General features: G+C 42.4%; 1 protein-coding gene across 1 annotated transcript in view; it reads right to left on the reverse strand.

Annotated features, from left to right (window-relative positions):
- Positions 1 to 904: 904 nt before the first annotated feature.
- Positions 905 to 17946, reverse strand: part of dctd (dCMP deaminase) — a 48680-nt gene continuing 31638 nt past the window's right edge. Inside the window, exons 5-6 of the mRNA XM_084382863.1 lie at positions 15785 to 15881; positions 905 to 2164 (exon numbers count right to left, since the gene is read on the reverse strand). Of these exons, the coding sequence (XP_084238989.1) occupies positions 2080 to 2164; positions 15785 to 15881 (182 nt within the window). The 3' untranslated portion in view covers positions 905 to 2079. The remainder of the gene's footprint in view (positions 2165 to 15784; positions 15882 to 17946) is intronic.

Consider the following 17946-nt stretch of genomic DNA (forward strand, 5'->3'; position numbering starts at 1 on the left):
ATAACAGGTTAGGCAAAACACCAACCACTGACCACCAGTTATATGCAATTAGTTATGAAAGCTAGTCTTAGGGATCTTGGCAGGGATCTGGCTGGTGGTCTTAGCCTTTTTGACCCCACTGTACTGTAAATGAATTTTTATTCATTATAGCATTTTATTATTTATTAGTTTTTATCAAGTATTAATGACTATCAAGTATAAGGGAACTGGTATGTACTCGTCACTGGACACCAGCGGCCCAACAACTACCCCAGCTCACCGGGAATCTTCCTGGTGCTTCAGATTAGCCATTCCAGTATGCTTTTAGACCCAACTGTTCCACAGAGGATGCCATATACACTGCCTTCTACTCAGTCTTCACAAACAGATCCCCAGACAGTTCAGATTGGCCCCCTTACTAAATCTGTGGTTTGAAGTTTAGTTTCTCACTTGATTGTGTTCGCTTTCAGTTGTTTCATAAGTTGTGTTGAGTTACTGGGTGAAAACCCAACATTTCCCAGATTGTGCTGCTTCATTATAAAAGCTTTTGATAACAAAATAACAGGGGACTTTGTATTGTGAAGATTTATAAGAAATGAAATGTGTGAGCGTTGGAGGAACAGTATTTACAGTTGCTTGACCACTATTCAAGACAAGCAACTAGTTGATTCAAGACACACCAAACAAGTGGCCGTGTTGTATAAGAAATAATAATCCCTGTTGTGCTGGACTGACGTGCTGAGTCAAACCGATTCGAGCAAAGCTAGCACATGTATGGAAAAGCCCCATTAGATTGATTACATCTCATAATACACATTCAAGAATAATGAGCACACTAGCTACATTGGTCCAAAAATTGCATTGTCTACAACTGCACTGACAACTGATGCAGTTATAAGAATAAAAGGTATAAAGACAGAATGGAGAAGTTTTTCACCATCTATGTGAAAGCACACGTGTACATAGTTGTAGTTGATACACAGAACATTACAGACAAATAATTAGCTTTCATACATTTGTCGTAACAGCATATTACACAGTACAACAACAAAAGGTTGAATTGTTGTCGGCAAAATGGCAGCTGTTTAAGACTGTGGTAAATTAACATGTTTTTAAAAGCCTTTTGGTACCATGAAGGAAATCCAAAATAAAATTTTACATAACACACTCCAATTACATAAACTTTGTCTGACCAACCAAAGACAGCAACACCTTGTAGAACACAATGGTAAAACGGTAATTAGAACAAAGACATCCATTTCCCCTTACTAGGAATATGTTAAAAGCCCTATATGCACACAGTAACTAACCCTAGAACATAGAGTAAAGATAAGGCTTCTTTTTGCAAAAAATACAAACTGTGCCAACTCAAACTACAAATTACCAGTAAGCTAGTGACAGACAGAGCAACCTTGATGAGATTCAGCTGTATACAACCAATCAACATAAAAACAAAGTAGTCTAGTAAAAGCTATATTTATATTATGGTTAAGTATTTAGAAAATCTGGCAATTCTTTACTGTGCACTTAAAATATTCATGTTCATACACTTTGTATCCCCTGAAATTCCAAATGTTAGGAGCAGACAGTAACACTCAGCAGCTACCATTATTTAATATAACATGACTCACTTATTGGGCAGTTTCCACTGTGAATGTAAATGGTCAAATGAACTGAATACATCTATATCTGTCTGGAACCTTATTTGAAGGGGGAAAGAAGATTTCAGGTTTTCGCCTGTGGAGACAGCCATGATGAGATCTAAGTCACAACACAAAAGATTTTAAAATCAGACACTAAAGAAAGTGTGTTCAGTGTCTGTGTGTATTCGTAAACCCAAAGGGAGTTTTAAAAGAATAAATGTGAAAGTATAATTGAATGACCTTCCGTCAGAGTTAGCCACAAAGGGCGAAGCATCAAATTAAAGTATCTTGAATATCCAGTTAATCAAAATATCAAGGCTCTAAAGTCGTGGTATCCTTGAGTTTTCCTTTGGACAAAGCAGGGGGCAAGAAGACATCAAAGTCCCTTTCAATCTCGTCAGTCTTCTTCTGCTTCCCCATCTCATTTAGCAGCTCCCCAAGGTGAGCCGTTGCATTTTCACTTGGTTGCGCTGTTCAGCATTCCAGAGTGGTTAATGGAATCAAAATCAATGACAATCTCAGTCCTTTTGGGCTTGAACTGCCTGCCAAAACACACAAAAAAGCAACATACAGGTAAGTCCTGAATGCACAGGTATGAGGACGCACATGATAAACACCAAATAAAAGCATGGATAGGGATGAAAGTCACTTTTGAAGTCATACTTTCATCTCATTTGTTCCGCACTCGTGTAATTTTTCACAAGGTCAGGGCAATTTGTAAACAAAAAGAAGTGTTTGTGAGAGAGAAAGGGAGCAAGACCCCGAAAGAAAAACATTACCAAAAAACCTTACCTTTAAAGACTGCTTAATTCAGTGTCACAGCTCACAACTTTACTGGTAGTGTCTACTTTCACCACTCTCATCAGTATTGTTTTTAAGATACAGCAGGCAGCCATTTTTAGAATGACTTTTTGTTTTTACACAGTTCAAGGGGATGTGTGTCTGTTAATTTGTTTAAATAAAGGGTTAGGGTTAGGGTTAGGGTTACCAATCATGGTAATGAAGGAAAACAATGGACTTAGTCCAACACAGGTATAGAGCGAGAAGACAAATTGGCAGCTTGACTGTCTGCCCATCAAGCCCATTTTATCTGGCCAACCACACTAAAGACAATGCGAGAAGGGCTAGCTATAAGGTAGCTGTTAAATACACAACTGCTCATGTCACTGATTCTTACCAGTGCCTTTAAGATTTGGACACAATTGAGAAGGACATGAACCTGTTCTCAACCCCTTTTCTCTGTTGTGAAACTTTCAACTTCGGGTGGGGTTTACATTTACATTATGGGTCTGCGTAGGCCGGTAGTGAGGAGGCTCAGCCAGAGGGATGCCTCCTGAGCTTCTGATGACGGCCTCCTGTATGATCTTAGTGCTTACAACAGGTGGGGGAGACACAGTGGTGGCTGGAGGCAAGGCCTGGATAGCAGAGGCCAGTGTTGTGCCTGGATGCGTTCAGTGAATGATTGTTCATGAACTCGTTCATATTTTGGGCAAACGTGAACTGAACGTACTGTATTTCTGCCTGATGAATGTTATTGTGAACACGTTCATTCTGGCGTTTGTGAACGGCGCTCTCTCACAGTTTAACTTCGTTCAAGAGAGTGCCAGATTTCCATAGAGCCTTCCAGGCGAAAACCCGGCTAAAACACACCGTAAACAGGCCTTAAATATGTAGCGGAAAAAACACCCAATCTGTCAACACCATAAACTTAATTAAGGGGTTGCAGCCATCCAAAAAGGTGCCATCAAGAAAAAAAGTACAGACACTGCTAAACAAGAAATTTGAAGAAAACATATGTGAACTTAAGACTGAACTCTCTGAGGTCGATGCTGTGTGCACAACAGCAGATTGCTGGTCAGCTGTGAAAAAGGGATTTATGGGCATCACTACCCACTGGCTAAACAAAACTGATGTTTCTAAGAGACACTCTGCAGTACTGGCATGCCGGTGGATTAAAGGAGCACATACACATGATGTGTTGGCAAAATTATACTATACAACTGCAATGTCATATGAACGACCTGTTGGATGAGAGCATAAAGCCCACTGCTGCAGAGGGTCTCATTACATGCCGTCCCCTCATAAAGAGCATCTTGCAGTCACTGAGCACAAGGCTGGCAGGTCTTATGGAGAAGAGCAAGCACATACTCTCCGCTATGCTGGTGCCAAGATTCAAGCTAGACTGGGTCCAAGATGAGGAGAAACTTGTGCGGTATAGATTTTTTAACAGAATTTTAAACCCTCAACTCTGATGACTCAGCTGCAAGAGACTCAGGTCAAGCCCAGTCCAGTGGTGAAAGTGACAAGAAAGATCCTGCAGCTTCATTCTTCAGATTTAACAGAAAAACCTCAGGTTTTTCGAAAAACTTAAGTAGACACCTATTTGGATGCCCCAACCACAGATGGGTTTGATGAATACATGCAGTTTTCAAAGCTCAAAAGGCTGTTCATAAAACACAACACTTCAATGCCCTCAAGTGCTCCAGTAGAAAGGCTCTTCAGCATCGGTGGTCAATATTCAGGTAGGGATGAACTGTGATTATATTCTATAATTACTATGCTTTGGTAATAAGTACAGTAAATACCCAGCCTCAATAATAGTTCTGTCTTGGTGATGTTATTCTAATGCTTACGCAGCTAATAGTAATTCTGGTTTTCAATATAAAAAATTGGTCAAATTATTTCAGTGATTGCCTCAGTACACAATTCCTTTAATACAGATTACTGTTTTTGCCACAATAATCATGATGTTAAAATTTCTTGTTTCATCTCATTCAGGCCCAGGAGAAACCGGCTGGGAGATGCCAACTTTGAGAAGCAGCTGATCTTGAATGCCAACAAAAAGATTTGAAGGTATATTAAATATTGTTGTGACCTGTTTATTGGGCTATAGAAGTACAATGTGTTGCCAATGGAGATGAGTATATTGGTGTGCAGAGGTGAGCTGCATAAAAATAAGTAGAGTTGTTCCGATTCCGAATCCAGTATTGGAAATGCCTCCGATACTGCCGAAAATGCCGGCATCGGTATCAGCGAGTACTGGAGTCCAGGCACCGATCTGATACCACGTAATTTATTAGCCTAGCTCCGTTAGCTCCGAGATTCTACCGGATACGTGTCTGCTGCGTTACGGCTCCGGTACGGTTTGGCTCCGTCGTCCTCGTCCGGCAACCCCCACCAGCTGTGTTTTGAGTCCGCCACAGCGCAGCTCCGCCGATCAGCGGGAGTTACGAAACCGAGGAATTCCCGCGATGATTACATAATCACACACGACCGCAGTAATATGTATGTGTTATAAACACAATGACACGAAGTGCTCCCGACTCAAGGATTAGAAGAAGAGCGCGTATTTGTCTCTTATTTGAGGTTTTTGTGCTTGTATCAACACGGAGTGTTTTATTTTGAAAATTAACCGGATGTCATGTTATTATTTCGTGTCTGACTTCCTGTCTGCTCTGTGCCGAATTCGGCTTTACACTATTCTTTTTAAAAATAAATGGCTTTCATTTGCTGTATTCATTCATGTTTTACAAAGGGTTTAACCTGAGCCAGGCCTTACCACAATGATAATCATATCACAGTCATGCAGGCGTAGTATGATATATATAATTTTTTATAACACACTGGTATCGGTATTAGTACTCATATCGGCCAATACCCACAGCATAAGTATCGGAATCAGTATCAGGAGGGAAAAAATGGTATCGGAACATCTCTAAAAATAAGAGAGCATATCTTGTTTTTACAGGAAGCAAAAAAGAGCAGATCCACCAGGGAGAGACCACTGTGACCAGTGAGGATCTTCATTCAGATGAGGGGTTTTCAGGCTGGACAGAAAGTAACACTGCCCTTGGCCCTGCACACTTTTGGACTTTTTTTCATTAATTAGGGCCCGAGCACGAATCTTGTGCGAGGACCTATTGTATCTGTAAGGATTATTTATTCTTATTATTAGGGCCCAAGCACGAATCTCGTGCGAGGACCTATTGTATCTGTAAGGATTATTAGGGCCCGAGCACGAATCTCGTGCGAGGACCTATTGTATCTGTAGGCGGAATTCATTATTATTCTTCCATCCCCGAGATCGCATTTTTGGCGGCCTGAACATACCCCAAAAATCACCAAACTTGGAACATACATCACATGTGGTGAAAAATTTGATAATTCAAAATGATTTGGGGTGGGTGTGGCCAGCGGACTCCATAGCGCCACCTAACGTCGTTTTGTCCCCGCGAACTTTTTCTCGGATCGTCTTGAAATTTACAGGAGTCATGGGTCTCAAGGATTTAGGCAGGAATTATTTTTATCAGAATTTTTGCTGCAACAGGAAGTCGGACATCTTAATTTGCGTGCGGCAATTTTCATTTTTCCGACGCATTTTGCGGGACTTTAGGATGTTCGCAGACTCACCAAATTTGGCCCGTAGCTCCTTACCTATGAGTACATTAATTCAACACCACAGCTGCCCTCATGCGCAGCACGACAGCTCAGTAGGGCCCCCTAACGCCCCCCTTATGGCTTTTCCCATTCATTTTTTGTCATGTTTTCGCCTCGTACTTTATGTAACTTGTCCTACAGATTTCGCCACAGACTTCACACTCACTACATATCATCTTCAGACCTTGATGATGACACCTTGTGAAAAGCTTTCGCCTCCGATATACCTGGTGGGCGTGGCAGTGCGATGACCCCTTATGGCTGTTCCCATTCTGTAGGAATCCTTTTCTAAGCCTCGTACATTAACTAACTCCTCCTACAGATTTTACACCACAGACTTCTCATTTGCTCAGTAGCATCCTCATACCTTGATGATGAAAAGTTGTGCTAAGCTTTTGCCTACGTTATTCCTGGTGGGTGTGGTGATACGGTTTATTTCAATGACCCCCTTATGGCTTTTCCCATTCTGTAGGAAACCCATTTCTAAGGGTTGTACATTAACTAACTCGTCCTACAGATTTAACACCACAGATTTCACATTCACTCAGTAGCATCCTTAGACCTTCAAAAGCCTGTGTTGTATCTGGTGGGCGTGGCCGTGCGGTCATTTTCGATCCTTCGCCATCACGCAGGAAGTCCTTATAACTTCAACATACAATTGCCCATCTGCATCAAATTGCTCACACATGTAGAGGAGCTCACCCTGAATACGTCTCTGCATCAATACTGTGTCATATCTATAGCGCCACCCACTGGACACAGGAAGTCACCCGATATTCCACTGTTGTGTTTTGTGTGACACGTATCCCATTTAGGTAGGAAATTTCCAGAGGCAAAGGGTGAGTACACATCTGGGAGCACGGCCTCCGACGGCGCCACAGCCCAACGTACGTGGGGGGGCGAGGGCCCGTTCATCACTGCTTGCAGTTTTAATTAGGGCCCGAGCACGAATCTCGTGCGAGGACCTATTGTATCTGTAAGGATTATTATTATTTTTTTTTTTTCCCTTCCACTTGACTGCATATTTGGTGGCCTTAACATAACCCAAAACTCACCAAACTTGGAACATACGTCACATTGGTGTGCCGCTATCTGAATTTAAAACGATTGGGGCTGGAAGTTGCCAGGGGACTCCATAGCGCCACCTAACGTCAATTTGTCCCTGCGACATTTTTCTCGGATCGTCATGAAATTCACACCACTCATAGGTCTCATCGATTTAGCCAGTAGTCATTTTTTTCAGAATTTTTGCCGCAACAGGAAGTCGGCCATCTTGAATGGCGTGCGGTGATTTTCATTTTTCCAATACTGTTTTTGGGACTTTAGGATGGTCAGACTCACCAGATTTGGCACACAGCTTCTATCCCACGAGTACATTAATTCGATACTGCAACCGCCCTGAGATGCGGCACGACAGGAAGTCGGCCATCTTGAATGGCGTGCTGCGATTTTCATTATTCCAACGATGTTTTCAGGGCTTTAGGATGTTCGCAGACTCACCAAATTTGGCGTGTAGCTTCTTACCCATGAGTACGTTATTTCGACACCACAACTGCCGCCCTTATAGCTTTTTCCCATTCATTTTTTTTTCTTTTCTATTCTTCATACTTTATTTAACTGGTCCAACAGATTTAACGCCACAGACCTCACACTCACTATATATCATCTTCAGACCTTGATGATGACATCTTGTGCAAAGCTTTTGCCTACGTTAGTCCTGGTGGGCGTGGCAGTGCATTCAATTGTGATGACCCCCTTATGGCTTTTCCCATTTCGTAGGTACCCATTTCTATGCCTCATACTTTATTTAACTTGCCCTACAGATTTAACACCACAGACTTCACATTCGCTCAGTAGCATCTTTAGACCTTCAACAGCCTGCGTTGTGCTTGGTGGGCATGGCAGTGCCGTCAATTTCGATCCTTTGCCATCGCGCAGGAAGTCCTTATAACTTCCACATACAATTTCCTATCTTCACCAAATTGGTCACAATTGTAGAGGGGTTGTCCCTGAATAGGTCTATGCATTATTACTGTGTTAAGTGAACAAATGGCTCCATAGCGCCCCCTGGAATATTTCAAACTTGAAGCCCCGCCTTCTACATGCACATACATGAACATAAGTCGGTACGCATATGTATCACGACCAGACGCACAAAAAACCCTCTTGGACACATACCCTTAGTCCAACAGGAAGTCCACCATTTTCCTTCAAAGTTGATCCCTCGCCATAAAGCAGGAAGTCCTTATAACTTCAACATAAAATTGCCCATCTGCATCAAATTGCTCACACATGTAGAGGGGCTCATCCTGACTACGTCTCCGCATCAATACTGTCTCATATCTATAGCGCCACCCACTGGACACAGGAAGTCACTGAAGATGTCACGGTTGTGTTTTGTGTGACACGTATCCCATTCAGGTTGGACATTTCCACAGCCACCGGGCGAGCACACATCTGGGCGCACGGCCTCCGACGGCGCCATAGCCCGATGTACGTGGGGCGGCGAGGGCCCGTTCATCACTGCTTGCAGTTTTAATTATAATTATTCTTTTATTTATTTATGTGGACTGTAACCAGTGACAGTTAAGGTATTTTCACTCACTGGACATAAAGTAATAGCACTGTCCATGGCCTTGGACTCTGACTGACTCTTTTTAAGTTATTGGGTTTTTTTTGTTTTGTTTTGTTTTTTACTTATTCATTTGGGCTGAATATTGCACTTTTATGACCAAAGTTCTAGAACTTTTCTTTTTCTTTGGGCAAACAAGTCAGGAAAAAATACACTAAACAAAAATATAAACGCAACACTTTTGTTTTTTCTCCCATTTTTCATGAGCTGAACTCAAAGATCTAAAACATTTTCTATATACACAAAAGACCCCTTCTCTCAAATATTGTTCACAAATCTGTCTAAATCTGTGTTAGTGAGCACTTCTCCTTTGACGAGATAATCCATCCCACCTCACAGGTGTGGCCAGGGCTGGCCCTGGGCATAGGCAGTATAGGCGAATGCTAAGGGCGCCGTCATCCACGGGGGGCGCCGCAAACGGGGGGAGAAAAAAAAAATATATATATTTTTTTTTTTACCAGTGCTATTACTGATATTATTTCAAAATATTATAAATCAAATCAAATCAAATTTTATTTGTATAGCCCAAATTCATGCATAATGTATACAGATGGAGAGATGAGGAGAGGGGAGGAGAGAGAAGCTCAGTGTGTCATTGTCCCCCGGATTAGGCCCACAGCAACATAACTTCATCGCAAAGCCTATTAAATAATGGAGAGGCCTTTTTTCTGGGTTCCTGGCTGGGCTCGTTGCACTGTACCTGCCCTCTGTGAGGGTGGGGGGCGGGGTTGAGAGGCGAGCTGCCTGAATCCGACCGGACCGTGACCCAAAGACCAAGAGAGAGATCTATTGATACTGTAGCGGACCCACTATGTCCAAAAGACTGAAACCATCAGGCGCCCAGGGAAGGAAAAGAAGGAAAGAAGAGGAAGAAAAACGTAAAAAAGAAAAAGGTACAGTAACGTCAATGTGATGAAGTGAATGAAATGTATAGTTTAATGCATCATAGTTACCATTGTTGGAGTGTTAGCTTGCTAGCTTACTTCGGACGATAGCAGCATTGTTTAATAATCAGTAAATAGCTGAGTCGACATAAGTTAATGTTTCTCCCACCTAAAATTCATCAGGGACATTTGGAAAGTTAACGTCAGGCCTGTTCAGGTGTTATTTTAACCTGTTGGCTGTGTTTTCCTACTTGTATGTCAGTTAAAATGCTCTGAGTTTTCCATCCCCTTTATAAGTAATGGGGTAGTTGTAAGCCTTTGGTTTATTGTGTCACAGTTTATATTTGTTAAAGTTTACATCAGTATTAAAGTGCAATTAAAGTGTATTACTGTTAATACTCCATACCTTAGCTTTCCCATATCATTCATAGGCTACATATACATATATATATATATATATATATATATATAGGCTATATATAAATGTCTTTACTGCTTTTTGCACTCTGGTTTGAATGAATTGCATTGCAATGACGATAAAGTTGAATGAATCTCATCGTATTTTCATTATTAGTCTATATTAGTCTTATATATAGCACACACCAAGCATCTGTTTTTTATTAAAATGTAACATCCAGTGGTCACATATACTTCTCTTCTCTCCTCAGATACACTTAAAATATTTCACCACCACCGCCAGTGACACAGAATCAGGTGCTCCTGTCCTCTACCTCAGCATACCAGAGTGACACAGCATCAGGACTAAAGGCTGCACCAATAGACCCTGCTGACTGGCCATCTCTTCTAACTGACAAAGTAAGAAAGGAATTAGTTCACAGAGGACCATTTAAAACATGTCCACATGACTTTTTTACCAGAGTCTTAGTCAGTGGGGGGGGGAAAAATCAAAAGAAGCTGGCTGATGTACTCAAAAAAGAATGATAGCTTGCACTGCTTCTGCTGCAAAAGTTTTCCTCCCGAAGAATACAAACTGTTTTTATTTTGTATGTAAATAGAATATTCGTATGTTTGCACAATACCTTATTTATATTGTATTTTTAATTTATCACTTGTTTCTTTCTTCAGTTTTTATTTGGTGTGATATTTTTGACTTAAAAGAAATAAAATCTTGAATACATACATGTAGTTTCTGTGTGAGTGTATGAAAATTGATTGTGAAATTGACTGCATTGCAAGGGGGCGCCAGCCAAAATCTTGCCTAGGGCACCAAATTGCTCAGGGCCGGCACTGGGTGTGGCATATCAAGATGCTGATTAGACAGCATGAATATTGCACAGGTGTGCCTTAGGCTGGCCACAATAAAAGGCCACTCTGAAATGTGCAGTTTTGCTTTATTGGGGGGGTCTGGGGGGGTCAGAAAACCAGTCAGTATCTTTTGTGACCACCATTTGCCTCAAGCAGTGCAACACATCCCCTTTGCATAGAGTTGATTAGGTTGTTGATTGTGGCCTGTGGAATGTAGGGCCACTCCTCTTCAATGGCTGTGCGAAGTTGTGGGATATTGGCAGGACCTGGAACACGCTGTCGTATATGCCGATCCAGAGCATCCCAAACATGCTCAATGAGTGACATGTTCGGTGAGTATGCTGGCCATGCAAGAACTGGGATGTTTTCAGCTTCCAGGAATTGTGTACAGATCCTTGCAACATGGGGCCATGCATTATCATGCTGCAACATGTGGTGATGGTCGTGGATGAATGGCACAACAATGGGCCTCAGGATCTCGTCGCGGTATCTCTGTGCATTCAAAATGCCATCAATAAAATGCACCTGTGTTCCTTGTCCATAACATACGCCTGCCCATACCATAACCCCACCGCCACCATGGGCCACTCGATCTACAACGTTGACATCAGCAAACCGCTCATCCTCACGCTGCCACACACGCTGTCTGCCATCTGCCCTGCACAGTGAAAACCGGGATTCATCCGTGAAGCGAACACCTCTCCAACGTGCCAGACACCATCGAATGTGAGCATTTGCCCACTCAAGTCGGTTACGACGACGAACTGCAGTCAGGACGAGACCCCGATGAGGACGATGAGCATGCAGAGGAGCTTCCCTGAGACAGTTTCTGACAGTTTGTGCAGAAATTCTTTGGTTATGCAAATCGATTGTTGCAGCAGCTGTCCGGGTGGCTGGTCTCAGACGATCTTGGAGGTGAACATGCTGGATGTGGAGGTCCTGGGCTGGTGTGGTTACACGTGGTCTGCGGTTGTGAGGCCGGTTGGATGTACTGCCAAATTGTCTGAAACGCCTTTGGAGACGGCTTATGGTAGAGAAATGAACATTCAATTCACAGGCAACAGCTCTGGTGGACAAAACTTGTGACATCTGTGGCATTGTGCTGTGTGATATAACTGAACATTTTAGAGAGGCCTTTTATTGTGGCCAGCCTAAGGCACACCTGTGCAATAATCATGCCGTCTAATCAACATCTTGATATGCCAGGTGGGATGGATTATCTCAGGTGGGATGGATTATCTCAGGTTCTCTGGGTCCGCTACAGTATCAATAGATCTCTCTCTTGGTCTTTGGGTCACGGTCCGGTCGGATTCAGGCAGCTCACCTCTCGACCCCGCCCCCCACCCTCACAGAGGGCAGGTACAGTGCAACGAGCCCAGCCAGGAACCCAGAAAAAAGGCCTCTCCATTATTTAATAGGCTTTGCGATGAAGTTATGTTGCTGTGGGCTTATATAATATTTCGAAATAATATCAGTAATAGCACTGGTAAAACATTTTTTTTTTTTTTTTCTCCCCCCGTGGATGACGGCGCCCTTAGCATTCGCCTATAGTGCCTATGCCCAGGGCCGGCCCTGGCCACACCTGTGAGGTGGGATGGATTATCTCGGCAAAGGAGAAGTGCTCACTAACACAGATTTAGATAGATTTGTGAACAATATTTAAGAGTCTTTTGTGTATATAGAAAATGTTGTAGATCTCTGAGTTCAGCTCATGAAAAATGGGAGCAAAAACAAGTGTTGTGTTTATATATTTGTTCAGTGTACATTCACAAAAAACTGAAAAGTGACTTAATGAAAAGATAAGTAATGTTTAAATGTTTTGCACTTTGAGGTACAACCTTAGTTTCCTACCTCAGCCTGGTTCCTACCTCAGATTGTGTTTGTGTTAGTACAAGAAGAATTATGTCGACACATCTTCTGGACTTTGTTGTTATAAACTGCAGTATACTGCAGTTTAGAATGGTCTCCTTGAGGGTTTTACTATTTTAAGTTGTAATTTGTTTGTAGAACCTGCCTGGTATATTTTTCCAGTATTGCTTTCTTTAGGTTCCTTTTTAGTATGGACTGAAATGGAATTCGATGTGACTTCTTTCCAGGTTTGGAAAATTAATAAAATGGAAAAACATTTGCACCTTAAGGACTACTGTCCTGTTTTTGTTTTAATGATTCCTCATTAAAAAAAAGACCATTCAAGCAGCAACTTTTTCCTCATGTTTTTGAGAATATACTGTAGGGGTGAAAGCTGCAGCTGGCTTCTAGTGTGGACTGAATGGGCGGCAACAAAGTGTTAAAGCAACAATGGGGAAATGCCAGTATTCTGAGGGCTGTCCCCTCAATGCTAATGTAAACCCTGGTTGGATAAGGATTCAAAATTGGATACGAAGATGAAATCTGACGCATAGCTTCAGTGTTAAAACTGATAAAATAATTGCTGTCTGTGGTTCTATATGGGCTGTGGCAATGATTTTGAAAAATAATAGCTCCGGCAACATATTGACAAGACAAAAAAAAAAAAAGAACTATGAACTAGTTCATTTTTGGAACTGTGAACTTAGTTTCATATTTTGAATTATGAACTATGAACTGAACTAGTTCATTTAAAATTTGTGAACTGAACTTTGAACTAGTTCATGTAGAAAGTGAACCTTCCCAACACTGGCAGAGGCATCACCTGAAGCCATGTCCATTAAGGGCAACAAGCGGTTGGAGAGAGTGAAAATAGGTAGTAGGGAGAGTCCGTCCCCCACTGGATCTCTTTTTCTACCTCACCGTATCATCCCTGTCCAGGAGGGCTGGGATGGCTTTGGAGTGGAGCTGTGAACAGGGGGTAAGGGCCTTGTTCCCGTACCGACCTTCAGCTCATCAGGCAGCATCTGCACTGCAATGTCTGGCTCGTGGGTCTCGGCATTGGTAGTAGTGGCCGATGCTGCCACATCCAGCTCTCGTTTGGAGGACTGGGTGCTCTCCGGGTGGATTGGCCTAGTGCCAGCATATATCAATGCCATCCAGGGGAGGGTGGCCACAGAAGCTGAGACCATTTGTGACACCATGGAGGAGGCTGATCGGGCTGCCAGATCAGCAAGACTAATGGACCGCAGATAGGAAATATGCTTCACCTGAGAAGCAGCTAGGGAGACAAAACGTTCAAGCGGCTGGTCCCTTTGCCGAAGTTCTGTGCTCAAGTGGTGAATGTCCTCCTTTACCTGTGAGTACTGAAGTTTGCAGTCCACGCACGCATCCATTATGGCTGAATTCAGTCCGAGAATAGCTCATAAAAACTAATAAAACACCATAATTGATAAATGTGTGTTTACGCACATACAAGTTTTAACATCAGGCCCCTGGCTTGTTCTTAAGGTCCTTGCAATTCTCTTTTCATTGCCTTTAGTTTGCTTCCATCAAGCCTCCACGTCTTCATGTATATAGGTGGTTTTTGACTTGCCTGACCTGAATGACATTGTCGAGAGACAGTAGATGCATTACAAACTAAACAAAGCACAAAAAGTAAGGAAATTTGTATTTCGTAGATTATTTCTTTGTTGTAACAATGCTTCTTGGCAATGAAACTTATACCGTTGGAAAGCCTGTTTATTTTTCTTTTAAATGGTGCCACATTTGTAAGGAACATGCATTTGTGGGATGAGCAGCAGAGCTGAGTATGTGGGTTTCGCCCATGAAAAATTTGCCAAATCTTCTCTGCCAAACAGTTTATTCTGCGATTGACTCTTTTTTGGTATTGTTTGGTGGATCGGATGAATGAAGTCTGAAGAAACAAGACATATTGGCAATTTAACAATGTATTAATTTAACAAACAGGAGCCTCAGTAGTGTGTGGAAGAACCATACACCAGCCTGGTCACACACTGCTATGGGATGGCATCCCATTCTTCAACCAGCATTTGTTGCAAGTCAGCCAACGTGGTTGTGTTGGTCACTCTGGCACGAACAGCACGCCCAAGCTGATCCCACAAGTGTTCAATGTGGTCGAGGTCAGGACAGCTGGCAGGCCATTCTATCCTCTCCACTCCCAAATTCTGGAGGTAGTCTCTGAGAAACCCTGCTCTGTGTGTGACCAGGCTGGTGACCAGCATGAGGAGGTGGTGCCAGGCTGTTGTGGCTGTGTATGGTTCTTCCACATGCTACTAAGGCTCCTGTTTGTTAAATCAATAAATTGTTAAAACCCACATACTCGGCTCTGCTGCTCATCCCACAAATGCCTGTTCCTTACAAATGTTGCACCATTTAAAAGGGGAAAAAACAGGCTTTCCAACAGTGTAAGATTTATTGCCAAGAAGCATTGTTACAACAGAGAAATTATCTACCAAACACAAATTTCATTACTTTTTGTGCTACGTTTATTTCTCAGCTTAGAGACCAGACCAGATTTGACCTTTAATTTGATCAACCAGGATACCTCTGGCATGCCTGGCATCCCCTCAAAAATTATCATATCTACCCATCTCCTTCACATCATGCCTGTTAGATTCTTTCAATATCAGGACACGGCTCAAGCACTTCTTATCTGACCATGGGAGGCTACTATCAGGAGTTACTGCATTGCACACTATTGTTTTCTGGTTGGTTACTGTTATAAATGCCACAAATGTTACAGTGCAAGTACACACAGATTTACAGCTATCATAAACATCTTCCCATTACATCAGACCACATATACAGTATATGACAATTTGTCACAAGATGCAATTTTCTAAGTTGTCCTAAAAGTGAGCTCAATACGCGTGTAAAAATAAATTATCATAGGGTTGTTGAAAAGGATTCTGGAAAATGGAGTTAATAACTATCAAGCAGGACAGAGGATGAAAGTTGAGAATAATGCTGTTGCTATAAAAGAGGTTAGTTACAACACCATAACAAATTAACAGTACTAAAATTTTCCTTTAAGGCAAGAAAGCAACATTTTTTCTTGTGTGCCAGTCACTCACCTGCATTGTATGCCTGCCATGCTCAGCAACCTTCTTGAAGCGACCATCTCTGGCTTGTCATGGTACTTATCAGAAAGATAGACCACTTCCCTAATACCTGGACAGAGAGTGGGGAGGGATATTGAAGTGATACTGAAGGCAGGAGTGCAAAATACATTTTTGTCCGTCCGTCCATCCAGCAACCACCGAAAAAGTCATCCATGTTTTCAGCGTTCGCTGTGCAGCCCATTTGCCACTTCTTAACTTGTTTGGTATGTGTTGTATAGGTAAACTGGATAAAGGTCCAGTAGCAACTAGCTGAAAGGGTGCGTATCGCCACCTACCGTGGTTTAGTCGGACATACATCTATCAATAATTCAATTCTCCGCTGGTGCTTGTTTACTGGGGCAATGGCCTAATCAAGCTTTGACTGTAGCTCGACTTAAGTGTGCATGGCTGTGTACTGACTGATGCCTCAAATAACATAACCAGACCAAGGCAGACCCTTGTGGGTCTGCCTTGACCTAACACCATTTCCATTTTCTTGTCTAAATAGTGGGAGAACTTGAATGATCGCTCTATCCATCTCTGTCCGAAGAGGTAGGATAGCCCTCTTCAGCAATATTACTCTCTTGGCTGATGGACAGGGTAAGCAGAATAAGGATAATAATCAAATGGCACTGTAAATAAATGTGTTGTGCCGATCAGTGCTGCATGGCTCTGAAAAAAAACACGTTTTCACATTATAAAAGTACTTGCATTTAAAAATCGGTTAAGAGTTGAAGGGTCAGTTAACACAAGTTACAAAAATCATGTTTTTCTACTTCCCTACTAGTATCTAATCCTGCAGATACATTTGGTTTCATATGGCAAGATTCTGTGATACCTGTCTGAGATTTGTGTTGAAACTAGGGATGCGCAATATATTTTTTTTTTCAGCCAATACCGACAACAGATATTTAGCTGCTTCTAATGGCCAATACCAATAAGATGACCGATAATTTCACATCTTTTATTTGGAAAAAAAAGGTTCTTTACCTGTAGTTCATGCACAGGTTAGGAATTAGAGCCTCACAGTTATGTGTACAGGCCCCCAGCACACCAGTGTTGTGTGTGTTGGGTGTTGGGCCTCCTTGCACTAACGAAGCACAAAGGAAAGTGCACCGACCCTAATGTCCAGTAGGTGGCGCCTGCTTGTCACAGTCCCCCCAGGTTTGAAAACTCCCATCTCCCATTGTCTGTGAGCGCACCTGAACGCATCATTTCCACCGCGACCGGAGGAGATAAGTACAGCTGCAGGATCATTTCATTCCGCAGTCCCAGAGTTACGTGTTGCTGGAAGCATCAGCTTTCGCCTACGCGGAAATTATTCATCAATAATTAATTTCTAAGAACCACACCTGCCCTACCATCAATTCCCAACACCAATCATGTTGTAGGTTACAGGCTTGTCCATACACATATTATAGACTTTTGGGTGAAGCCTTTGAAGGGATTCATTAAGTATCACGAGTAGATCACGGCAAAATGGAAAGTTATCATTATACTGATATTCATGATTTAACTGAATAATTTCCAGTGAGAAGCGTGCTTATTATGAGCTTTTTGTGGTGGACTACATCTCACTGTGCGTGCAGATGCACTCACACCTGCCTGCTGCCATTCCTGAGCAAGCTCTGCACTGGTGGTGCTCCAATCCCACAACTGAATCAACTTTAGGAGACAGTCCTGGCACTTGCTGGACTTTCTTGGGCGCCCTGAAGCCTTCTTCCCAACAATTGAACCTCTCTCCTAGAAGTTTTTGATGATACGATAAATGGTTGATTTAGGTGCAATCTTACTAGCAGCAAGATCCTTTCCTCTGAAGCCCTTTTTGTGCAAAGCAATGATGACTGCATATGTTTCCTTGCAAGTAACCATGGATAACAGAGGAAGAACAGTGATTTCAAACACCACCCTCCTTTTAAAGCTTCAAGTCTGTTATTCTTACTCAATCAGCATGACCGAGTGATCTCCAGCCTTGTCCTTGTCAACACTCTTACCTGTGTTAACGAGATAATCACAGACATGATGTCAGCTGGTCCTTTTGTGGCAGGGCTGAAATGCAGTGGAAATGTTTTTTGGGGATTAAGTTGATTTTCATGGCAAAGAGGGGCTTTGCAATTAATTGCAATTCATCTGAT

The sequence above is a fragment of the Pagrus pagrus genome (genome assembly GCF_965226575.1).
Source record: "Pagrus pagrus genome assembly, chromosome: 2".
Classification (NCBI taxonomy): domain Eukaryota; kingdom Metazoa; phylum Chordata; class Actinopteri; order Spariformes; family Sparidae; genus Pagrus; species Pagrus pagrus.